At 43.6% G+C, this 26,449-nt stretch overlaps 1 protein-coding gene across 7 annotated transcripts in view; it reads left to right on the top strand.

Annotated features, from left to right (window-relative positions):
- The window catches only part of ADGRL3 (adhesion G protein-coupled receptor L3), a 1,270,535-nt gene extending 1,244,947 nt beyond the window's left edge, over window positions 1-25,588 (top strand). For 2 of the 7 annotated variants that reach the window (XM_063914964.1, XM_063914991.1), the window contains one exon: window positions 23,101-23,250. In XM_063914964.1, coding sequence (XP_063771034.1) covers window positions 23,101-23,161 — 61 coding nt within the window. In that variant the 3' untranslated portion in view covers window positions 23,162-23,250. Of the gene's footprint in view, window positions 1-23,100 lie in introns of all 7 variants that reach the window. The other 5 variants (XM_063914936.1, XM_063914945.1, XM_063914955.1 and 2 more) reach the window with 5 other exon arrangements.
- The last annotated feature ends 861 nt before the right edge of the window (window positions 25,589-26,449 follow it).

The raw sequence follows: 26,449 nt of genomic DNA, 5'->3' as shown, positions 1-26,449 counted from the left end.
AATTCCTCTCCTGCCTGGGATTCCTCCGATGCATCCTTGCGTGTAACGCCTACTGCTGCTGGCGCTGCTGTTGTTGCTGCTGGGAGTCGATGGTCATCCCAGAGGGGAAGTCGTAAGCCCACTTGTACTACTTCCAGTAAGCAATTGACTGTTCAACAGTCCTTTGCGAGGAAGATTAAATATCACAGCAGTCATCCTGCTGCAAAGCGGATAACTGAGGCCTTGACAACTATGTTGGTGTTAGACGTGCGTCCGGTATCCGCCGTTAGTTCACAGGGAACTAGACAATTTATTGAGGCAGTGTGCCCCCGTTACCAAATACCATCTAGGTTCCACTTCTCTTGGCAGGCGATACCGAGAATGTACACGGACGTCAGAAAAAGACTCACCAGTGTCCTAAAAAATGCAGTTGTACCCAATGTCCACTTAACCACGGACATGTGGACAAGTGGAGCAGGGCAGGGTCAGGACTATATGACTGTGACAGCCCACTGGGTAGATGTATGGACTCCCGCCGCAAGAACAGCAGCGGCGGCACCAGTAGCAGCATCTCGCAAACGCCAACTCTTTCCTAGGCAGGCTACGCTTTGTATCACCGCTTTCCAGAATACGCACACAGCTGAAAACCTCTTACGGCAACTGAGGAAGATCATCGCGGAATGGCTTACCCCAATTGGACTCTCCTGTGGATTTGTGGCATCGGACAACGCCAGCAATATTGTGTGTGCATTAAATATGGGCAAATTCCAGCACGTCCCATGTTTTGCACATACCTTGAATTTGGTGGTGCAGAATTTTTTAAAAAACGACAGGGGCGTGCAAGAGATGCTGTCGGTGGCCAGAAGAATTGCGGGACACTTTCGGCGTACAGGCACCACGTACAGAAGACTGGAGCACCACCAAAAACTACTGAACCTGCCCTGCCATCATCTGAAGCAAGAAGTGGTAACGAGGTGGAATTCAACCCTCTATATGCTTCAGAGGTTGGAGGAGCAGCAAAAGGCCATTCAAGCCTATACAATTGAGCACGATATAGTAGGTGGAATGCACCTGTCTCAAGCGCAGTGGAGAATGATTTCAACGTTGTGCAAGGTTCTGATGCCCTTTGAACTTGCCACACGTGAAGTCAGTTCAGACACTGCCAGCCTGAGTCAGGTCATTCCCCTCATCAGGCTTTTGCAGAAGAAGCTGGAGACATTGAAGGAGGAGCTAACACGGAGCGATTCCGCTAGGCATGTGGGACTTGTGGATGGAGCCCTTAATTCGCTTAACAAGGATTCACGGGTGGTCAATCTGTTGAAATCAGAGCACTACATTTTGGCCACCGTGCTCGATCCTAGATTTAAAGCCTACCTTGGATCTCTCTTTCCGGCAGACACAAGTCTGCTGGGGTTGAAAGACCTGCTGGTGACAAAATTGTCAAGTCAAGCGGAACGCGACCTGTCAACATCTCCTCCTTCACATTCTCCCGCAACTGGGGGTGCGAGGAAAAGGCTCAGAATTCCGAGCCCACCCGCTGGCGGTGATGCAGGGCAGTCTGGAGCGACTGCTGATGCTGACATCTGGTCCGGACTGAAGGACCTGACAACGATTACGGACATGTCGTCTACTGTCACTGCATATGATTCTCTCAACATTGATAGAATGGTGGAGGATTATATGAGTGACCGCATCCAAGTAGGCACGTCACACAGTCCGTACTTATACTGGCAGGAAAAAGAGGCAATTTGGAGGCCCTTGCACAAACTGGCTTTATTCTACCTAAGTTGCCCTCCCACAAGTGTGTACTCCGAAAGAGTGTTTAGTGCCGCCGCTCACCTTGTCAGCAATCGGCGTACGAGGTTACATCCAGAAAATGTGGAGAAGATGATGTTCATTAAAATGAATTATAATCAATTCCTCCGCGGAGACATTGACCAGCAGCAATTGCCTTCACAAAGTACACAGGGAGCTGAGATGGTGGATTCCAGTGGGGACGAATTGATAATCTGTGAGGAGGGGGATGTACACGGTGATATATCGGAGGGTGATGATGAGGTGGACATCTTGCCTCTGTAGAGCCAGTTTGTGCAAGGAGAGATTAATTGCTTCTTTTTTGGGGGGGGTCCAAACCAACCCGTCATATCAGTCACACTCGTGTGGCAGACCCTGTCACTGAAATGATGGGTTGGTTAAAGTGTGCATGTCCTGTTTTGTTTATACAACATAAGGGTGGGTGGGAGGGCCCAAGGACAATTCCATCTTGCACCTCTTTTTTCTTTTCTTTTTCTTTGCATCATGTGCTGATTGGGGAGGGTTTTTTGGAAGGGACATCCTGCGTGACACTGCAGTGCCACTCCTAAATGGGCCCGGTGTTTGTGTCGGCCACTAGGGTCGCTAATCTTACTCACACAGTCAGCTACCTCATTGCGCCTCTTTTTTTCTTTGCGTCATGTGCTGTTTGGGGAGGGTTTTTTGGAAGGGACATCCTGCGTGACACTGCAGTGCCACTCCTAGATGGGCCCGGTGTTTGTGTCGGCCACTAGGGTCGCTAATCTTACTCACACAGCTACCTCATTGCGCCTCTTTTTTTCTTTGCGTCATGTGCTGTTTGGGGAGGGTTTTTTGGAAGGGACATCCTGCGTGACACTGCAGTGCCACTCCTAGATGGGCCCGGTGTTTGTGTCGGCCACTAGGGTCGCTAATCTTACTCACACAGCTACCTCATTGCGCCTCTTTTTTTCTTTGCGTCATGTGCTGTTTGGGGAGGGTTTTTTGGAAGGGCCATCCTGCGTGACACTGCAGTGCCACTCCTAGATGGGCCCGGTGTTTGTGTCGGCCACTAGGGTCGCTAATCTTACTCACACAGCTACCTCATTGCGCCTCTTTTTTTCTTTGCGTCATGTGCTGTTTGGGGAGGGTTTTTTGGAAGGGACATCCTGCGTGACACTGCAGTGCCACTCCTAGATGGGCCCGGTGTTTGTGTCGGCCACTAGGGTCGCTTATCTTACTCACACAGCGACCTCGGTGCAAATTTTAGGACTAAAAATAATATTGTGAGGTGTGAGGTATTCAGAATAGACTGAAAATGAGTGTAAATTATGGTTTTTGAGGTTAATAATACTTTGGGATCAAAATGACCCCCAAATTCTATGATTTAAGCTGTTTTTTAGTGTTTTTGGAAAAAAACACCCGAATCCAAAACACACCCGAATCCGACAAAAAAAATTCGGTGAGGTTTTGCCAAAACGCGTTCGAACCCAAAACACGGCCGCGGAACCGAACCCAAAACCAAAACACAAAACCCGAAAAATTTCAGGCGCTCATCTCTAGCGTGAATACGAGACACTACTGTGCGGTGTAATGCGAATGAGGGACACTACTGTGTGGCATAATTTGAATTGGAAGTACTATTGTGTCCACGCCCTTCCCCCACAAGACCATGCCCCATTTCCAATACTCACACCATATTTCAAATGTGTGTAGGGGGCGGGGTGGGGTGGTCGCCAGCCCCTTACTTTGCCAGGGGCGCTCAGACCCCTAGATACACCCCTGTTCCCCTGTTCCTTCACATGAGAAGAAACAGGGAAATGTCTCCTCACCTGGGGACAGACAGCGTCGATATCATGTGTCATACACTGTGATATATCTCACATTGTATGTCATGGATTTCATCAGGGTCAGATAAAATGCATGACCGTTTGACAGGCATTTTATCTAACCGCGTATGCCCGCCAATAGCAACGTGGTAACAGTTAAGAATAATAATAATAATAATAATAATAAACATACTCAGACACATAGCATACCTATCTTCAATTATGCCCTTCCCATGCCCCATCATAGAAAAAATGTCCTTCTCATGCCCCATTATACAGTATATGCCCTTCCCATGCCCCATTATAAAAAATAAGAATTTACTTACCGATAATTCTATTTCTCATAGTCCGTAGTGGATGCTGGGGACTCCGAAAGGACCATGGGGAATAGCGGCTCCGCAGGAGACTGGGCACAAAGTAAAAGCTTTAGGACTAGCTGGTGTGCACTGGCTCCTCCCCCTATGACCCCCCTCCAAGCCTCAGTTAGGATACTGTGCCCGGACGAGCGTACACAATAAGGAAGGATTTTGAATCCCGGGTAAGACTCATACCAGCCACACCAATCACACCGTACAACTTGTGATCTGAACCCAGTTAACAGCATGATAACTGAAGAAGCCTCTGAAAAGATGGCTCACAACAACAATAACCCGATTTTTGTAACAATAACTATGTACAAGTAATGCAGACAATCCGCACTTGGGATGGGCGCCCAGCATCCACTACGGACTATGAGAAATAGAATTATCGGTAAGTAAATTCTTATTTTCTCTAACGTCCTAGTGGATGCTGGGGACTCCGAAAGGACCATGGGGATTATACCAAAGCTCCCAAACGGGCGGGAGAGTGCGGATGACTCTGCAGCACCGAATGAGAGAACTCCAGGTCCTCCTCAGCCAGGGTATCAAATTTGTAGAATTTAGCAAACGTGTTTGCCCCTGACCAAGTAGCTGCTCGGCAAAGTTGTAAAGCCGAGACCCCTCGGGCAGCCGCCCAAGATGAGCCCACTTTCCGTGTGGAATGGGCTTTTACAGATTTTGGCTGTGGCAGGCCTACCACAGAATGTGCAAGCTGAATTGTACTACAAATCCAACGAGCAATCGTCTGCTTAAAAGCAGGAGCACCCAGCTTGTTGGGTGCATACAGGATAAACAGCGAATCAGATTTCCTGACTCCAGCAGTCCTGGAAACATATATTTTCAGGGCCCTGACTACGTCCAGCAACTTGGAATCCTCCAAGTCCCTAGTAGCCGCAGGCACCACAATAGGCTGGTTTAAGTGAAATGCTGAAACCACCTTAGGGAGAAATTGAGGACGAGTCCTCAATTCTGCCCTGTCCGTATGAAAAATTAGGTAAGGGCTTTTATAGGATAAAGCCGCCAATTCTGAGACACGCCTGGCTGAAGCCAGGGCTAACAGCATTACCACTTTCCATGTGAGATATTTTAAGTCCACAGTGGTGAGTGGTTCAAACCAATGTGATTTTAGGAATCCCAAAACTACATTGAGATCCCAAGGTGCCACTGGAGGCACAAAAGGAGGCTGTATATGCAGTACTCCCTTGACAAACGTCTGAACTTCAGGAACAGAAGCCAGTTCTTTTTGGAAGAATATTGACAGGGCCGAAATTTGAACCTTAATGGACCCTAATTTGAGGCCCATAGACAGTCCTGTTTGCAGGAAATGCAGGAAACGACCCAGTTGAAATTCCTCTGTAGGGGCCTTCCTGGCCTCGCACCACGCAACATATTTACGCCAAATACGGTGATAATGTTGTATGGTTACATCCTTCCTGGCTTTGATCAGGGTAGGGATGACTTCATCCGGAATGCCTTTTTCCTTCAGGATCCGGCGTTCAACCGCCATGCCGTCAAACGTAGCCGCGGTAAGTCTTGGAACAGACATGGTCCCTGCTGGAGCAGGTCCTTTCTTAGAGGTAGAGGCCACGGGTCTTCCGTGAGCATCTCTTGAATTTCCGGGTACCAAGTCCTTCTTGGCCAATCCGGAGCCACGAGTATAGTCTTTACTCCTCTCCTTCTTATGATTCTCAGTACTTTTGGTATGAGAGGAAGAGGAGGGAACACATACACTGACTGGTACACCCACAGTGTTACCAGAGCGTCCACAGCTATTGCCTGAGGGTCCCTTGACCTGGCGCAATATCTGTCCAGTTTTTTGTTGAGGCGGGACGCCATCATGTCCACCTTTGGTTTTTCCCAACGGTTCACAATCATGTGGAAGACTTCTGGGTGAAGACCCCACTCCCCCGGGTGAAGATCGTGTCTGCTGAGGAAGTCTGCTTCCCAGTTGTCCACTCCCGGAATGAACACTGCTGACAGTGCTATCACATGATTCTCCGCCCAGCGAAGAATCCTTGCCACTTCCATCATTGCCCTCCTGCTTCTTGTGCCGCCCTGTCTGTTTACGTGGGCGACTGCCGTGATGTTGTCCGACTGGATCAACACCGGCTGACCCTGAAGCAGAGGTCTTGCCTGACTTAGGGCATTGTAAATGGCCCTTAGTTCCAGGATATTTATGTGAAGTGACGTTTCCATGCTTGACCACAAGCCCTGGAAATTTCTTCCCTCTGTGACTGTTCGCCAGCCTCTCAGGCTGGCATCCGTGGTCACCAGGACCCAATCCTGAATGCCGAATCTGCGGCCCTCTAGGAGATGAGCACTCTGTAACCACCACAGGAGAGACACCCTTGTCCTTGGAGACAGGGTTATCCGCTGATGCATTTGAAGATGCGATCCAGACCATTTGTCCAGCAGATCCCACTGAAAAGTTCTTGCGTGGAATCTGCCGAATGGAATCGCTTCGTAAGAAGCCACCATCTTTCCCAGGACCCTTGTGCATTGATGTACTGACACTTGGCCTGGTCTTAGGAGGTTCCTGACTAGGTCGGATAACTCCTTGGCTTTCTCCTCCGGGAGAAACACCTTTTTCTGTACTGTGTCCAGAATCATCCCTAGGAATAGCAGACGTGTCGTCGGAATCAGCTGCGATTTTGGAATATTTAGAATCCATCCGTGCTGTCGTAGTACTACTTGAGATAGTGCTACTCCGACCTCTAACTGTTCTCTGGACCTTGCCCTTATCAGGAGATCGTCCAAGTAAGGGATAATTAAGACGCCTTTTCTTCGAAGAAGAATCATCATTTCGGCCATTACCTTGGTAAAGACCCGGGGTGCCGTGGACAATCCAAACGGCAGCGTCTGAAACTGATAGTGACAGTTCTGTACCACAAACCTGAGGTACCCTTGGTGAGAAGGGCAAATTGGGATATGGAGGTAAGCATTCTTGATGTCCAGAGACACCATATAGTCTCCTTCTTCCAGGTTCGCTATCACTGCTCTGAGTGACTCCATCTTGAACTTGAACCTTTTTATGTAAGTGTTCAAGGATTTCAGATTTAAAATGGGTCTCACCGAGCCGTCTGGCTCCGGTACCACAAACAGCGTGGAATAATACCCCTTTATCTGTTGTAGGAGGGGTACCTTGATTATCACCTGCTGGGAATACAGCTTGTGAATGGCTTCCAATACCGCCTCCCTGTCGGGGGGAGACGTTGGTAAAGCAGACTTCAGGAACCGGCGAGGGGGAGACGTCTCGAATTCCAATTTGTACCCCGGAGATACTACCTGCAGGATCCAGGGGTCCACTTGCGAGTGAGCCCACTGCGCGCTGAAATTCTTGAGACGGGCCCCCACCGTGCCTGAGTCCGCTTGTAAGGCCCCAGCGTCATGCTGAGGACTTGGCAGAAGCGGGGGAGGGCTTCTGTTCGTGGGAAGAGGCTGTTTGCTGCAGTCTTTTTCCCCTTCCTCTGCCCCGGGGCAGATATGAGTGGCCTTTTGCCCGCTTGCCCTTATGGGGACGAAAGGACTGAGCCTGAAAAGACGGTATCTTTTTCTGCTGCGAGGTGACTTGGGGTAAAAAGGTGGATTTTCCAGCCGTTGCCGTGGCCACCAGGTCCGATAGACCGACCCCAAATAACTCCTCCCCTTTATACGGCAATACTTCCATATGCCGTTTGGAATCCGCATCCCCTGACCACTGTCGCGTCCATAATCCTCTTCTGGCAGAAATGGACATCGCACTTACTCTTGATGCCAGAGTGCAAATATCCCTCTGTGCATCTCGCATATATAGAAATGCATCCTTTAAATGCTCTATAGTCAATAATATATTGTCCCTGTCCAGGGTATCAATATTTTCAGTCAGGGAATCCGACCAAGTCACCCCAGCACTGCACATCCAGGCTGAGGCGATTGCTGGTCGCAGTATAATACCAGTATGTGTGTATACTTTTAAGGATATTTTCCAGCTTCCTATCAGCTGGTTCCTTGAGGGCGGCCGTATCAGGAGACGGTAACGCCACTTGTTTTGATAAGCGTGTGAGCGCCTTATCTACGCTAGGGGGTGTTTCCCAACGCGCCCTAACCTCTGGCGGGAAAGGGTATAATGCCAATAATTTTTTAGAAATTAGCAGTTTTTTATCGGGGGAAACCCACGTTTCATCACACACCTCATTTAATTCATCTGATTCAGGAAAAACTACGGGTAGTTTTTTCACACCCCACATAATACCCTTTTTTGTGGTACTTGTAGTATCAGAAATGTTCAAAACCTCCTTCATTGCCGTGATCATGTAACGTGTGGCCCTACTGGAAAATACGTTTGTTTCCTCACCGTCGACACTGGAGTCAGTGTCCGTGTCAGTGTCTGTATCGACCTGAGGTAACGGGCGTTTTATAGCCCCTGACGGTGTTTGAGACGCCTGTACAGGTATTAACTGATTTGCCGGCTGTCTCATGTCGTCAACAGTCTTTTGTAAAGTGCCGACACTATCACGTAATTCTTTCCATAAGACCATCCAGTCAGGTGTCGACTCCCTAGGGGGTGACATCACTAACACAGGCAATTGCTCCGCCTCCACACCATTTTCCTCCTCATACATGTCGACACAGCGTACCGACACACAGCACACACACAGGGAATGCTCTGACAGAGGACAGGACCCCACTAGCCCTTTGGGGAGACAGAGGGAGAGTTTGCCAGCACACACCAGAGCGCTATATATATACAGGGATAACCTTATATAAGTGTTTTTCCCTAATATGGCTGCTGTATATATTAATATGCCAATTTAGTGCCCCCCCCTCTCTAGTTTTACCCTGTTTCTGTAGTGCAGGACTGCAGGGGAGAGTCAGGGAGCCTTCCTCCAACGGAGCTGTGAGGAAAAAATGGCGCTTGTGTGCTGAGGAGATAGGCTCCGCCCCTTTTTCGGCGGCCTTTCTCCCGCTTTTTTGTGGAAAACTGGCAGGGGTTAAATACATCCATATAGCCCAGGAGCTATATGTGATGTATTTTTAGCCATTTAAGGTATTTTCATTGCGTCCCAGGGCGCCCCCCCCCCAGCGCCCTGCACCCTCAGTGACCGGAGTGTGAAGTGTGCTGAGAGCAATGGCGCACAGCTGCGGTGCTGTGCGCTACCTTATTGAAGACAGGACGTCTTCTGCCGCCGATTTTCCGGACCTCTTCACTCTTCTGGCTCTGTAAGGGGGCCGGCGGCGCGGCTCCGGGACCCATCCATGGCTGGGCCTGTGATCGTCCCTCTGGAGCTAATGTCCAGTAGCCTAAGAAGCCCAATCCACTCTGCACGCAGGTGAGTTCGCTTCTTCTCCCCTTAGTCCCTCGATGCAGTGAGCCTGTTGCCAGCAGGTCTCACTGAAAAAAAAAAAAAAAAACCTATTTAAACTTTTACTCTAAGCAGCTCAGGAGAGCCACCTAGATTGCACCCTTCTCGTTCGGGCACAAAATCTTAACTGAGGCTTGGAGGGGGGTCATAGGGGGAGGAGCCAGTGCACACCAGCTAGTCCTAAAGCTTTTACTTTGTGCCCAGTCTCCTGCGGAGCCGCTATTCCCCATGGTCCTTTCGGAGTCCCCAGCATCCACTAGGACGTTAGAGAAATAATGTCCTTCCCATACCTATTAGATAATACTCTTCTCATGCTACATTACATACATAATGCTGTTCTAATGTCCCATTATATAAACAATGTCCTTCCCATGTTCCATTATATAAATAATGCCTGTGTCATGTTACATTACATAAATAAGATCCTTCTCATGCCCCATTATACAAGTAATGCATTTCTCAATCTCAATTATGTTTTACTACACAGCCTGATCTCAATATTCCATCAAAACCATAACCACATGTACCTTCTTCATCATTCCTATCATACAGTCTTCATCTCGGCCATGCAGGGGTGTTGCCTGTAAGATACGAAGGTGTAAAAAGTGGGCAGTGTGAGTAGAGACTAGCGCCGGACTCCGGACACCAGGACATCTTGTACCCTAGTAGACTTCACTAGCGATGCTTGGTGTGCAGTGCAGTTGTTTCAAATATCCCAGCTGAACATGAGAGAGAAACAGATGTTCTTTCTAAACCACAGCCCTGTGCAGGGGGAATAGAAGAGTACAGCCTCCGTTGAGTGTCACCCTCTCTGCGTCTGACTCACTCTGATATCATGGGCCTTTCTGTAGTTTGCCCAGCACACCTTCAGTCAGAGAAGTGGATATCAGAGGAGGCGGGTAGTAGGTATTCGATACCTAGACCGTGACCAACACCCAAGGGTGAAATGCGCTTTTGGTGGACACTGGCTGTGCGCACACTAGATCCCCACTTACAGACAGTACTTCAGTTTTCTCATACTTCTGGAATAATGTAATACTGACACTGCCAAAGTACTCCATCCTGGGTAGTGAGGGTTAACCTTACCACGGGAATCAATACCCTATACCACTTTTGAGGAGTTTTTTTTTCACTTGTGCCTCCCAGTACTTCACTCAGCTGTTATATGCTAAGGCAGCATTCCTGTCTGTAGACACATGCACAACAACAGCAGGAGTGTCAGATAAGAAGTGAGGGCATTTCCAATTCCTCTCTTTAACAATCTATTCCAGTTTAGCAACTCCTATTATGCTCACAAAATGCATATGGAGCTATATGGAGCTGTCAGTGCCATAATGGGAGATTTGATTTGTTTTGATTTGCTGTCTATACTGTGTGAGACATTTGTCACACAATCAATGTCTGATGTAACAAAAATGTCACCCAAATAAATGAGTCACAACAAATAAATTGTTTATTATTCCTAATTTACTTATATTGTATACAACACACAAATATTTTTTGCTGTTTATTACACTCAGCCTTTGAACCTTACTGTCTGTACTGCCATAAGCCCAAATTCTTAGGACTGACAGCAGATGCAAGACAATCTTTAAACACATACATTGGATCTAGAGACTCTCGTTAAGCCATTCGATGCTGATGACAGATGGTTGAAAGCAGATATCTACTCCTATAGGGTGACCATAATATCCCTTTAATCTCGGACACATATGATTTACACAGGTTCTGTGGCTGGCTAAAACCAGGTGAAATTCAGGCTAGAGTTTAGCCAGCCACAGAACCTGTATAAATCATAGGTGTCCCAGATTAAAAAGATTTTATGGTCACCCTAACTCCTATCACATGTATTTGCTTTTCCAACTGATCTTTAGAGAGCAATAACCAAATTCCATACTTCTCACAGTTATATGAGCAAGTATGTTAATAATGCATTGTTATATGAGCATAATGCTGTTTATATAGATATTTTTGAACTGATTTAATGGTGGGAAACCTGTTATGTTCCGTGTGATACTCCTCAATATATAATTGCAGATAGAGTAAAACAGAACCTACATACTGTTAAATACATGGTATGTGTGAAGTCAATGGTATATAACTTATGATTTATATATCCATATCTTGCTAATGCTGCAATGATGACTTTAGATTAGGAATCTTTAAGGGAGGCTATCAAATTTATGCTATACTGGTTGCCACATGATATTGCTACTCACTGCTGCATCTATTGACTGGTTTGTCAATGGCTGGTCACTGAACTATGTTTCCTAGCTCATGTGCTTTGGTTCCCTGTTCCTGTCCCTGTTGTGATTCCTTGGACTTCTATACTGCATTCCTGTCTGGACTGCTGCCCCTGTTTAATGGATGTAAAAACAGTCTTTCATTTCATGTTTTGAGCAAGATACACCTGTATCAAAAACGCGTTGAATGAGTATTTTTTGACTGGACTCTCTCACGGTTTGCCAGTAGACGGTGGACACTTTGTTAACTACTGTGCATTTGTCTACTTGTAAATCCTGTAGACCAAAAGATCTGGTGACAGTTCATTCTTTTATTTGTTTGTATGTTTTAAGGATTTAATAAAAATATTGTATTACACTATTAGGAGTTTCTTTCTATTCTATGTATACAATGGAGGTATATTATGGATATATTGAAGGAAGGATTGTGACCATGGGCCTAATTCAGACCTGATCGCAGCAACAAATTTGTTAGCAAATGGGCAAAACCATGTGCACTGCAGGGTGGCAGATATAACATATGCAGAGAGAGTTAGATTTGGGTGGGTTATATTGTTTCTGTGCAGGGTAAATACTGGCTGCTTTATTTTTATACTGCAAGTTAGATTTCAGTTTGAACACGCCCCAACCAAATTTAACTCTCTCTGCACATGTTATTTCTGCCCCCCCCCCCTGCAGTGCACATGGTTTTGCCCATTTGCTAACAAATTTACTGCTGCAATCAGGTCTGAATTAGGCCCCATAACAGGATTTTACCTGCTACCATGAATGGGATATTGTCTACATTTATTGTGGACCATCATTTCTGGTAGGAGGCTAGGTGTGTGACCTTGATTGCAAAACTAATGAAGGTGTCATACACTATGAGGCTTTCTTCTTTGTTTTATTTTTGAGTGTACCAAAGGACCTAAAGTAATCCCCTCTCCTGGAAAAAAACTGTGTGAGGTGAACTCTTGACAGTGGTTTACACTGACTAACAGTGCCAAAGGATACAGTGGTGATATTGTGTTACATTGTATGGTTTATCAATGGGATATTTTGTCCTCACTGATGTAATACTGTATGCTCTTATTGTTTCTCTCTTCAGGAGAAAGCTTATTTTGTATATTTTTTGTGTTTGTTTAATGAAATAATAAAAGCTGTTTTAATGAATATATGTTGATAAGAGTGCCCCCAAACAAAATAGTCTCTCTGTGTACGTATATTTTTGACTCTTGGGGAGCCCTACCGGATTCATAAGTACCTTACCCTTGTCTTAGAGGTATCTCTTTATAAAACAACAGAATTGTTAAAGATTATTACCGGTTAGATTACAACCACACCTGCTTTTTGTGGCTATACCCCATACTGTACGTTTGCTAAACTATATTCGGTCCCTCAGAATCAGTCAGCCCCAATGTGCATTTCCTATGGCATATGGTTGCCATAGCAGCATGAGAGAGGTGAGCTGGGTGCAGGGAGGAGGAGGTGCCAGACTGTCACTGCCAGAGGTGGATATAGACCTCATGGTTCCCTAAACAATATCCCAATTTGGGGGCCCCCTTCCTCAAATAATCTGTAGCACTATATTTTTGTTCTTGATTTGTGTGTGTGTGTGTGTGTGTGTGTGTGTGTGTGTGTGTGTGTGTGTGTGTGTGTGTGTGTGTGCTTTCTGTGAATTGAAAATAAGGTTTTATTTAAAAAAAATATAAAGTGAGTGGCCCCTAGACAGTGTGTGAGTGGCCCATGGTCAGTGGCCAGTGTGAGAGTGGCTCCAGTATGAAAGTGGCCAGTGTGAGATTGGCCAGTGTAAGAGTGGCCCCAGTGTGAGAGTTGATTCATGAGAATGGCTACTAGTCAGTGGCCAGTGTGAGAGTGGTCCCAGTGTGAAAGTTACCCCTGGTCAGTGGCATATGTGAGTTGACAATGTCACAGTGGCACCTGGTCAGTGTATCAGTGTGTGAGTTGCCCCTGGTCAGTGTGACAATATTTGAGTGGCCCCTGGACAGTGTGAGTGGCCTAGTGTGTGAGTGGCCCCTGGTCACTCACACACTAGGCCACTCACACTCTCCAGGGGCCACTCACATATGAGTGTGTGTGAACTCTGGTCAGTGTGATAGTGTGTGAGTGGCCCCTGGTCAGTGTGACAGTGTGTAAGTGGTCCCAGGTTATTGTGTGACCCCGGCTCAGTGTGACAGTCTTTGAGTGGCTCCTGCTCAGTGTGACAGTCTGTGAGTTGCCCCGCCCCTGGTCAGTGTGATAGTGTGTGGCTCCTGTTCAGCGTGACAGTGTGTGATTAGCCCCTGGTCAGTGTTTGTGAGGCAAGCTCAAGGAGGACAGAAACCTACCATAGGGGGTAATTCTGAGTTGATCGCAGCAGGAACTTTGTTAGCAGTTGGGCAAAACCATGTGCGCTGCAGGGGAGGCAGATATAACATGTGCAGAGAGAGATAGATTTGGGTGTGGTGAGTTCAATCTGCAATCTAAATAGCAGTGTAAAAATAAAGCAGACAGTATTTACCCTGCACAGAAACAAAATAACCCACCCAAATCTAACTCTCTCTGCACATGTTATATCTGCCCCCCCTGCAGTGCACATGGTTTTGCCCAACTGCTAAAAAATTTCCTGCTGCGATCAACTTGGAATTACCCCTATAGAACAGAAGGAAAAAACGTCAGTGTGACAGTGTGTGTGTGGATCCTGGTCAGTGTGACTGTACAGTGCATACAGGAAAGTTCACAGCACTTCACTTTTTCCACATTTTGTTATGTTACAGCCTTATTCCAAATTTTTTTTTCCTTCAAAATTCTACGCACAATACCCTATAATGACAACATGAAAATTTTTTTTTAGATTTTTGCAGATTTTTTAAAATAACAAACTAAGACATCACATGTACATAAGTTACAGCCTTTGCCATGAAGGTCAAAATTGAGCTCAGGTGCATCCTGTCTCCACTGATCATACTTGAGATGTTCCTACAGCTTAACTGGAGTCCACCTGTGGTAAATTCAGTTGATTGGACATGATTTGGAAAGGCACACACCTGTCTATATAAGGTCCCACAATTGACAGTGCATATCTGAACACAAACCAAGCATGAAGTCAAAGGAATTGTCTGTAGACCTCAGAGACAGGATTATCTCAAGGCACAAATCTGTGGAAGGGTACAGAAAAATATATGCTGCTTTAAAGGTCCCAATGAGCACAGTGGCCTCCATCATCTGTTAATGGAAGAAGTTCGGAACCATCAGGACTCTTCCTAGAGCTGGCTGGCCGCTTAAACTGAGCGATTGGGGGAGAAGGGTCCTAGTCAGGGAGGTGACCAAGAACCCGATGGTCACTCTGTCAGAACTACAGCATTCCTTTGTGGAGAGAGGAGAACCTTCCAGAAGGACAACCATCTCTGCAGCAATTCACCAATCAGGCCTGTATGGTAGAGTGGTCAGATGGAAGCCACTCCTTAGTAAAAAGCACATGGCAGCCCATCTGGAGTTTGCCAAAATGCACCTGAAGAACTCTCAGACCATGTAAAACAAAAGTCTCTTGTCTGATGGGACAAAGATTGAACGCCAACTGTCATGTTTGGAGGAAACCAGGCACCGCTCATTACAGGACAATACCATCCCTACAGTGAAACATGGTGGTGGCAGCATCATGCTGTGGGGATGTTTTTCAGCGGCAGGAACTGAGAGACTAGTCAGGATAGAGGGAAAGATGAATGAAGCAATGTACAGAGATATCCTAGATGAAAATCTGCTCCAGAGCGCTGTAGTTTCGATGAAGATAGTTTATGTGCATTAGCTAGATGAGTCAGTGTACCTTTAAGAATCTTGCAGTACAGATGAACATGTGATCAGGAAGTAGAAGGGAGAGAGAAGAAGAAGGGGAGCAGCCATGTGGATTTGATGTCTATCTGTAACCATGCAAGTATTACTTACCAATAAGAAATTAAATACATAATCTTCATACTGCATGATTCATTGAAATAAAGAAATGTACATCAAGATATAACAAGCGCTCTTGACCTCAGACTGGGGCGACAGTTCATCCTTCAGCAGGACAATGACCCTAAGCACACAGCCAAGAGATCAAAGGAGTGGCTTCAGGACAACTCTGTGAATGTCCTTGAGTGGCCCAGCCAGAGCCAAGACTTGAATCCGATTGAACATCTCTGGAGAGATCTGAAAATGGCTGTGCACCGACGCTTCCCATCCAACCTGATGGCGCTTGAGAGCTGCTGCAAAGAGGAATGGGCGAAACGGCCCAAAGATAGGTGTGTCAAGCTTGCGGCATCATATTCAAAATGACTTGAGGCTGTACTTGCTGCCAAAGGTGCATCAACAAAGTATTGAGCAAAGGCTGTGAATACTTATGTACATGTGATTTCTTAGAGGTGGGCTGATCTTTAAAGCTCTGCAAAGCCATAGGTGACTGGTGCCTGGCGAGGGGTCAGCCATCATAGCCATGAACAAATCAGAGTCAGTAACTTACTGTATGCTCGGACTGGCTCCAAATCAGCACTGGGTTGCATATTTAAAAAGGTACTATAACTGATTTTTTTTTCAGCACCCCTACCCCCTCTCTGTATGAGCTGTGCACCAAACCCTCCCCCATCACTGTATATCAGCGTGCCAGGAGTATTCAGTCAGTCCAACGCATGGGTATTTTTGGTGGAGCCTGCAGTTCACCATATTTCATCCCTGTTGGCAGGGCCCCTGGGTCCTTACGCCACTGGTGTGGTCCGGGGGCGGGACCTATGTGATGTTAGGTGGTGATGAACTCTTAATGGTTTTATTAAATAATTTTAAAGAATAATCAAGATAATCAGTGACCACACCTATGTTAAAGATAATTAATTACAATCTGGTGGGACTTTTTTGAAGTTCACAGAGCCTACCATTTTTTTAAAATCACCTACCCCTGAAGAAGTCCAACTGGATGAAAAATGTAGGTTTATTCCTTCCATTCACCACCAACCTGTTTGTAAATTCACCCTAGAGCTCACACCATAAGGTGAGGCTGATATTTTTTGTATACCAACCAGTGTGAGGTGTGTGCATGGAAAAAGCTTGGTTGACACATCTATGGTTTTAGAAGAACTATGTTTAATGGAATTGAATAAAATATGTTTTACTAAAAATCCTTTTCTGGGTGATATGTTTTCTTGGTGAGAGGGTATACTTCCAGGCTACAAGTCGGAAGAACCCAAAGAGAGCTAAGGACCGTTGGAAAGACTTCTGAAGGAAACTGAATTGAGATACTCTTAAACATCATCATAAATTGTGCGCACTCTGGACATTTTTGTTTGTATCTATTCTCCAAGTTCCCACTAACAGGGATTCTTCTTGCTGTGCTGCTCTTCTAGCGCATAAAGGGGTATATTGTTTTATATATATATATATATATATATATATAAAAATAAAAAGAAGAACGTTTGATTGTCCTTAAAACAGCTGTTAAGCTGCTGCTGCCGCCATTACATTTTGACTGTACGGATCTTTAGCATTTTTTTTTTCAAGTAAAAACACTGTTACTGAAATGTGAATGCTGGTTGCACACCTATTTGGCCACAAGTTTTAATTAATGAATTCAGGTGTTGCCACAGATGTATAAAATTCAAGCACCTAGCCAAGCAGTCTCCATTTGCAAACATTTATGATACAAAATGGGTTATTATGAAGAGCTCAGTGACTTCAAGCGTGGTACTGTGATAGGATGCCACCTTTGCAATTCGTAAAATGTAATCCCTGCTGGATACTTGTCGGCCAACTGTATATGATATTATTAGAAAGTTGAAGCATTTAGGAACAATTGCAACTCAACCACAAAGAGGAAGACCACGTAAAATCACAAAGCGGGGTCAATGACTGCTAAGATGCATGGTGTGTAAAAGTCACCAACGCTATGCTGATTCTATAGCTGAAAAGTTCTGAACTTCCACTGGCATTAACGTAAGCACAAAAACTGCAGCAGGCACTTAATGGAATTAGTTTTCATGCCTAGAGCAGCTGCCCAAGTCCAATGCCAAGGGTCAGATGGAGTGATGTAAAGCAGAGCAACACTGAACTGTGGAGCAGTGGAAATATGTTCTGTGGAGTGATGTATTACTCTTCTTTGTTTGGCAGTCAGATGGGCGAGTCTGGGTTTGGTGGATGCCGGGAGAACGTTACCTGCCTGACTGCATTATGGCAACTGTGAAGTTTGGTGGGAGAGGGATATTTGGTATGGTGCTGTTTTTCAGAGTTTGGGCTAAGCCCTTTATATTTAGTCAAGGGCAATCTTAATGATTCAGCATACCAATACATTCTGGACAACAGTTTGGGGAAGGCTCTTTTCTATTTTAACATGACTATAACGACATGGTTTGATGACTTTGGTGTGGAAAAACTTGACTGGCCTGCACAGATCCCTGACCTCAACCCCATCGAGCATCTTCAGAATAAACTGGAACGGAGGTTGTGAGTCAGGCCTTCTCGTCCAACATCAGTGCCTGACCTCATAAATGCGCTACAGAATGTATGTGCACAAATTTCCCCAGAAACCCTCCAAAATCTTGTGGAAAGCCTTCCAAGAAGAGTGGAAGCTGTTATAGTTGCTAAAGGGGGACCAACTCCTTATTAAAGTATATGTATTTAAATACAATGTCATTACAGTTCCTGTTGGTGTCTTCCTTCTGTTATCAACGTTGTTGCTGTTCCAAGGCTTTTAGGTACGCAACATTTTTTGTCTTCTTTCCTTAATATCTGTCAGTTATTTTATTTAATTTATTTATGGTTATTTCAGTCTGTTATTTCAGGTCATTGAATTTATGGTCATTTCTGTCAGTTATCACAGTTCATTAAAGTTTTTATCCAAATCCATCCAGTGGAAGGCCTAGAACAGTCTCCCAGTGTCAATGCTCTGCCCAGTGTACACCAACAGGAGGTCCAACTGGGACCCCAACCCCCTAGTACAGGGGTGGCCAACCAGTCAGAGACAAAGAGCCAAGAAATCTTGTTAGGTACATCAAAGAGCCGACTTCGAGCTAAAGGCGCACTTGCAAAAATGGGGTATGACCTTGTGCCTGCTAGGCCACGCCCCTGGTATAAAATACATTGAAAAAGCCAGATACAACATAAAATACAATGAGAAAGCCACTTCTACATCAAATAATTGAAAAAGCCAGATCCACATAAAATATATTGAAAAGCCAGATTCACATAATACACTTCAGTTCCCCCATGTGTCACTTCAGCCAGCACCTGCCTGTGTCACTCCAGCCAGCAGCCTCCTGTGTCACTCCAGCCAGCACCCGCCTGTGTCACTCCAGCCAGCACCCGCCTGTGTCACTCCAGCCAGCACTCGCCTGTGTCACTCCAGCCAGCACCCGCCTGTGTCACTCCAGCCAGCACCCGCCTGTGTCACTCCAGCCAGCACCCGCCTGTGTCACTCCAGCCAGCACCCACCTTTGTCACTCCAGCCAGCTCCCCCATGTGTATTTGGCTCCCTCAGTTCTCAGTCTACGTAATGCTGCTGCATGTCTGACTGGAGTGCAGCAGTTTACAGATCTCTTGTGGTCACATGACTTTGAGTGTTGGGAGCCACATTTGAATAAAGAAAGAGCCACATGTGGCTCAAGAGCCACGCGTTGGCCACCACTGCCCTAGTATGTCTTTTGGGATCCATTGTTACCACTATGTGACATTTTCTTTCAAATCCAACCAGTGGAAGGCCCAGAACAGGCTCGCTGGGTCAAATTTCTGTCCAGCGCATTCCACCATGAGGTCCGACTGGGACCCTAACCTCCAAAAAAAGTTGCGTTGGTATCATCCAAATTGGTTCAAAGATGTCCTAATACATAACTGGACAGACAAACAAACACACCAATGAATTTTATATACTGTACTGTATGTCAGATATATGGCCCTGGCCCCAAAAGGGGTGAATTTATTTTAGTTTAAACCCTGCCAGTATTTTAACTTGGATAATGAAGTTTATGTGTACCAAGTTTGGCCCAGATCCATCAAGCCGTGCAGGAGCCTATGAAGACCAAACCAACATTCATACATATTTTCACTTTCATATAAAATTGTAAGTTTGGCATGATCCTGGGTGCCATCATGAATTTAATGATAGAAAGCCCATCATATCCCTAATGGTCTGTAGACAGCGGTATTAGTGCGCAGAATATTACAGTACTTACTGTAATTATACAACACAATATTGAGCCTTTCCACTGTCACATATGGGATGTTTGCACAAGTTTTAACATATCAATGTTTGTTAAAACTTAACATGAGGAAGTTTAAAAAACAAACAAACATAAAAATAGATGGTTGTAATATCAAAGTAGCTAACTAGTCGTATTTTTACATAGACAAAAAATTATTGCCTAATTGTGTTCTGTGTGATAGCTACCACTTTAAGCATTTGTTGTATCAGATTGTGGAAGACAGAGCGCTCTTCTGCACCTGTGTTCCAGCATTACCTAATGGGCTTCTGTGGAACATGGCCGTGGAATACAGGTGGTTCCTGGCACATGCGCACCATGCCTCGACTTCTGGCAGATTGACGCAAGTGAAGTCCAGAGTTTATAATCTCTGACTTCAACAGTCTTTTAACTAGGTCTACAGCAGCTTCTTGCTGTGCCTGCTGGCCACTAATGATAAGGTATGACATATTAAAGAAATACATTATATTGATGTCCCCATTAGAACCGATATACTATCCGACACCGGAAGTTATGCGTTCCACTGCTGAATATACCCATTCAGGTAACTAATTTTCTGTAATTAACCAATTTGATTGTTTACTGGAGAGTATTTTTATGAGACCTGGTGAGGCTACCAGTATCACTTCCTGTGGTGTGCTGACATTGTATGCAGTGGTCTTCAGAATGACCCTTCGGGGTCGAAACATTGACTGTGATCTGCAACTAAACTATTAAATTTATATGTTTTCTACTGGTGAGTGCCCTCATTTGACCTTTTTGGCCAATTATGGAGATATATAATTATGAGTTTGGCATAATCCTCTGTGACATCATGAATTAGATGATAGAAAGCCCAAAAACTGCAGATCAATACAGTAAGTATATTGACAAAACAGTGAGCCATGACAAATTTTCAGGCTCAACCCTCAGTTTTACTGCCTCATGTTATTGCTCTTTCACCTAAACAGTGGATATTCTTTGAATCTTGCCAACAGATTCTCAGCTGCATGTAAGAACGACACCCTATTCAAACTTTTTCTTCTTACTGTGTTACAAACAAACCATACCAGCATCTCAATATCATGACATGCAAGTAAGCAAAGCATGGCCTAGCGATGAAAGGGAATAGATGATCCAGAAGAAGGTACAACTCTTAAAAAAAAAAAAAAGAAAGAAACTTAGGTCCAATAGCCAGTGTAATAGCCCATTTAAGGAGAAAAAACTGGGAAAATAACTTTCTGTCTGCACAATCTATGTTGACTTGCAGTATTCAGACTGTAGATCATGTGAGCTGAGAATCTGAATAACCTGTACAATTCTTATATAAACCTTATAAATGTTTCACTATTATCTCCCCAAATTTTTGATATACCTTTATTAGACCAACCTGCCTCTGCAGCTCCAATTCTACATAAATGTATACCACATACCTTTAAACCACTGAACTGGTTATGATTTTTTTTTTTTTAAATGCTCAGAAATTGTTACGGTTTTTTATGATTGAATTAGGTTGAGAATATTTATTTAAAACATATCCAACAAGATTTTATTAAAAAAAAATAAAAAAATAAAAAAGGTTTAAACATCGGTCCACCGATTATCAGAGTGTGCAGCTAATAACAGTGGTCACATCAGATGTGACCATGTTAGGGAAAGCCCAGCCTGATGTGGTTGCATCTTATGCAACCACGCCAGACAAATGGTTAACTCCCACCACTTTTATACACCATTTAAAAATGGTCTTACTTACTTACCTCTCACGTAGTTACTAATGCCTTCAGCTTTACCCATCTGCCTTTTTCTTTCTTGCATGTCTGTTTTTTACCTTTAGATCTACAAACAAACAGATTGCTACCCACTGCCATATCAGTTGCACTAGATGCATCTAACTTGTTAACTGTAAAAGCCCCCCAAAATAGCATTGCAAATCCCACCTTAAGCAGCATGACTATGCATTCATTAGCCCCTATTGCCTCCATTATTTCTATCAATTATACCAATATTGATTCAGTTATCCTTCTATGCTTCTTAAACACTTCTATGTCACTTCCACTCCACCACCTTGGTTACATCTTCCAGCCGGGATCCGGTCAAGATCCTGGTTGATCGGGATCCCAGCAGTCGAAATACCGATGCCAGGATCCCAACACTATTTGGAATGCCGACACCTGCATCCCTAATAGAGTCACAAGGCTGGCACTGAAATCCCGACCACAGGGATCCGGAATGATTGTGCATCGGCTGCCAGGAAAGGGGGGGGGGGGGTAGATTTAGGCTGTGGGAAGGTGAAGTTAGGTCCAGGCTGCAGAGAGGGGGGTTAGGGTTAGGCACTCCCCTCCAGAGGGTTAGGGCTAGACTGCGGGGTAGCTTATATTTATAGAGTTTATGTGCAGGAGCCATGTCTGCACTGTGGGTATTTCTAAAATATACATTACCAACACAATAACTTTTTAAGTGACCTATAATAGTTTAGGTTAGGTTTAGGCAGCGGGTAGGGAGGGTAAGAGTTAGGGGGCATTGGGGGAGGGTAAGTATACTAACCTTTCCCTGATGGTATTCAGACAATCAGGATGCTGCAGTTGGTATTCTGACTACTGGCATCCCAAACACCGGCATATTCTACCCAACCCCAACCAGCCCTTAAACTTACTAAAGAAATATGCTCTCTCACACTGCAGCTGCCCTAGGATTCCCTTTTCTGTGCATATCATATGCTCTTTTTCATCTCACATTGGTGTATTATTGCTTTTCTAGCTTTTCTAGCTTTTTTCTTCAGTGTTCTTTCTTACAGGCTGACACATTGAGGCATGTAGAAAAGGGGAAGTGTTGAATACACAGCATGGAATGGCACCACTGATTTTTAGCGAGCACATACTCATGAACAATGTATAACCGGGTTGGATATGGCATTCCGGCGGACGGTATCCTGGTGGGCAGCATACCGCCACCGGGATTCCGGCCACCATAAAAATAAGTCCCTGTAAGTTGGCATTCCGGCTGTTGCCATTTCTAGCAGTCGAGATTCTGACATCTGTATCCTGACCGCCAGTATCCCGACCGCCGCCAACGTGACTACATCCCATATAATCTGCTCTCCCGTTGACTAAATGAGAGTTGAAGTTTATTTTTATATAGAGTTTATGTGCAGGAGCCATGTCTGCACTGTGGGTATTTCGAAAATATACATTACCAACACAATAACCTCTTTAAGTGTTCTATAATAGTTTAGAGGAAAAACATGAAATCATAACACTTTCTTCACCAAATACTATATTTAATGTCATGTTGATCATTGGTGATTGGTCTGCCTTAAAAGGAAAAAAAATAGTCTTTCACACTAAACTAATTAATATGTTTGTGACCTCTTTGTTCTAATTGTAAGTTTTGTTTGCAATCTTTTCCAGAGGGACTTCTGAACAATGCCAGGGATACAAGTGTCATGGATACTCTACCACTGAATGGTAACCATGAGAACAGCTATAGCATTGCAAGAGGGGAATATCTTAGTGACTGTGTGAAAATAATTGACCGTGGCTTTAACCACAAAGAGACTGCCTTAGAAAAAAAGATTTTGAAAGAGCTTACTTCTAACTATATTCCTTCTTACATGAACAACCACGAACGCTCATGTGAACAAAATAGGAATCTAGTGAATAAGTTGATAAATAATATTAACAATTTAAAGGAGGATGCAATTGTTCTTGATGATGCCACATCTTTTACTAATGATGAGATCATGGGATTAGAACTTGTACACGAGGAGTCTGACGCTCCCCTGCTACCCTCACGAGTCTATCCTACAGAGAGCCACCAGTCTCTCCACTTTTCTAGGAGAAAGGTTCCACCAGACCACAGTGAAAGTTTTTTCCCATTGTTAACTAATGAGCACACTGAAGCAATGCAATCACCTAACAGAGATTCTCTCTACACCAGCATGCCTACATTAACTGGCATAGCTGTCACAGGAAGCGTTACCACTAGTACTCAGACCGATTCCTCGCCAGTCAAAACTAGGGATACAGATGATTTATACTATAAAAGCATGCCAAATTTGGGCACCCGAAACAACATACATCAGCTTCATACTTACTATCCATTAGGACGGGGGAGCAGCGATGGATTCATAGTTCCGCCAAGCAAAGAAGGAACTCCAACTGAAGACAATTGCAAAGAACCAGCTCACCTTGTCACAAGTCTATAGAACGTAAAGGGGGAAAACAATGTTGACAAACTGTTTTATGATTTACTATAAGAAATAATATTGTGTGTGCTCCTAAATCTTTATGCTGTAAGACATTTTTTAAACTGGCATTTTTAGTCCTGTGTACGGGATACCAATGTAATGCTCTCAGTTTTGTTTCTGTTTTTTGTCCCAAAAAGACTTCATTATGTTAATGAAACAAAGAAAGTTAACGGCACTCCTTGTGGCCTTCTTTAATTATGCTGTTAATTGAAAAAGGACTGTCCAACCACTAGCGTGGACAGCACTGATTTAAAGGGTAATGCCCACATTCATGGTGGATACTGCATTTGGCATACAGCACCAGCTAATAAAATCAAAAGATTGTAGTGCCAGACAATGCTCTAACCTTGGCATTGCAAGCTGACCTATAACAGTACTGTGCCATTGAAATTAAAAACATAATTGCATGCTAAATTCAGCATGCACTTATTTTGGTGCTCACAGAAATTAGATCAGTGCGCCTGTAAAATTTGAACATTGAAAAATTACAGTTGGAGTGCTAAAAACACAATTGTTTGCTATAAATCTAATTATGTCTTTTGATTGTGGTTATAGGTTGCAAAAATGTTCCTTTGTGGAAATAAGACAAAAAAATATCCTAAATCAACAAAAATACAATCTACAGAAGATGAAAAGGATTTTAAGATCATATGCTAATTTCATATATTGTGTTTTGCTGTATTAACCAACTATACAAACAAAATCAAAAAAACTAACGGCAGAAAGATTAAATATTTTATGTACTGTACAGATACTAGCATTGCATATAATGTATGCTTTTTGTTTTTCTGAAATTTGCGTCCCTGTTAATGTAGTGAAAAATAATATACATTTTTTTTCTGTTCAAGTTTTGTCTCAAGCAAGAAGCAATGACCTATGTTTACCATTTACCTTTAGATTTTATAAGGCAAATGTTCACTTATTAATAAAAAAAAGAACACATCGATTTTAAATGAAAACTTACAGTAAATCATTGTTTCATTTCTTTCTTATTGCTTTCTTCTGTATTGTAGTGTTAAAACATATCAGAAATTTGATAGTATCCAATGCACAGCTGATTGAAGGTTTAATTTTCTAACGTGGTGACAATCTTATGCATTTAAATGGTGGTTCTGCATTGCAGTTATTATCTATAGATTGAATGAGGGGGGGAAAATAATGGTGGCACATATACGAATGAAAATAACTTTGTTTCTTCACAAATTTGTATTTACTTAACAGAATAAAGACATGAGACAAATTCACAAGCTGCATCAAAATCATATGTGCTAAATTCATTATCCTGTGTAACTAAGGAAACTGTAATGAGACAAAGGTTTTACTGCTATACAAATGACTAATAACTAATTCTATAAAAATGGACAGCACCTTGGAAGCTATGAGGTTTTTTTCTAGAGTTTGCCAATGAGATTACATGTTTATGGTAAAAAAAAAACACATTTACATACAGTGAGGTCAAGAACAGACAATCATTATGTTATTTTAATTACAATAACATTTAGTATTGCTATGCAGCAAACTATATACAATATTGTAGATAGACCAAGTTGGGCCAAGTTGTAAATTCCGTTGCATCAAAATACAGCTTTGATACTAATGTTTGATACATTTATTCACACAAAATTTTTAGTTACAAATAGTTTGACTTCCATGATGTAAATAGCAGCACAGAAAATATTGAATTATTATTTTTTAGAATTTATTAGACATTTTGTATAATCTCAAATTTGAATGACTATTCATATATGTTGTAAAGGTGAAACTTGTTTGCCAACCAATAAACAATAACAATTAGGTCACATGCATGTTTTGCTGTATGTATAGCATAATGAATTTATTCTTCTTTGTACTTTGTTATATGGTCTGGCCTATTTCCTAGGAAAACAATAACAACACACAGACAGATAGATAGTTCTGCCTTACCCAGGTTGACAAGAATTCTAGTTTCGGCCCTGATTGGACCATCAACAAATGACTTTAACAACTTTAGTGCATGTTGGTGAATAACTTTTCCAAAGTGCCTAGAACTTTCTCAGATAGTGTAAAAACTATGCTTCCATAAAAAAAATTCCATACAATTCAAGTTTTATTCATGGTGGTGGAAAACATCTTAACATGTTTTATACTTGAATCTCACATTAGTGTTTTACCTGAGGTCAGGTATCTTAAAAGTCCATGGCATATAGTTAATTATAAATGTATATAAAATCTTTTGAAAATACAAGAAATTATATTAACTTTCCACTTCCCAGAGTTTGTCCAGTGACCCTTGATGCTTCTCCTTCAGAATATGGAGTGGAAGTACTATCAAGGTGCAGGGTTTAATTTTACTTCAATATACCCAAAGACTGCATGGCTCCAACACAAAATGGTAGGCTCAAGGGCTGCTATGGGCCCTGTGATGGCGGTAATCCAATGCTTCAATTGGGGTGGGCCAGGGCTGTGTCCAAGCAAGTACATTTTTCATATTTGATTTTCATTAAATATTTTTCCATATCTGTACTTCTCTT

This window comes from Pseudophryne corroboree, chromosome 1 (genome assembly GCF_028390025.1).
Source record: "Pseudophryne corroboree isolate aPseCor3 chromosome 1, aPseCor3.hap2, whole genome shotgun sequence".
NCBI classification, from domain to species: Eukaryota; Metazoa; Chordata; class Amphibia; order Anura; family Myobatrachidae; genus Pseudophryne; species Pseudophryne corroboree.
This window is presented reverse-complemented; position numbering and strand designations above follow the sequence as displayed.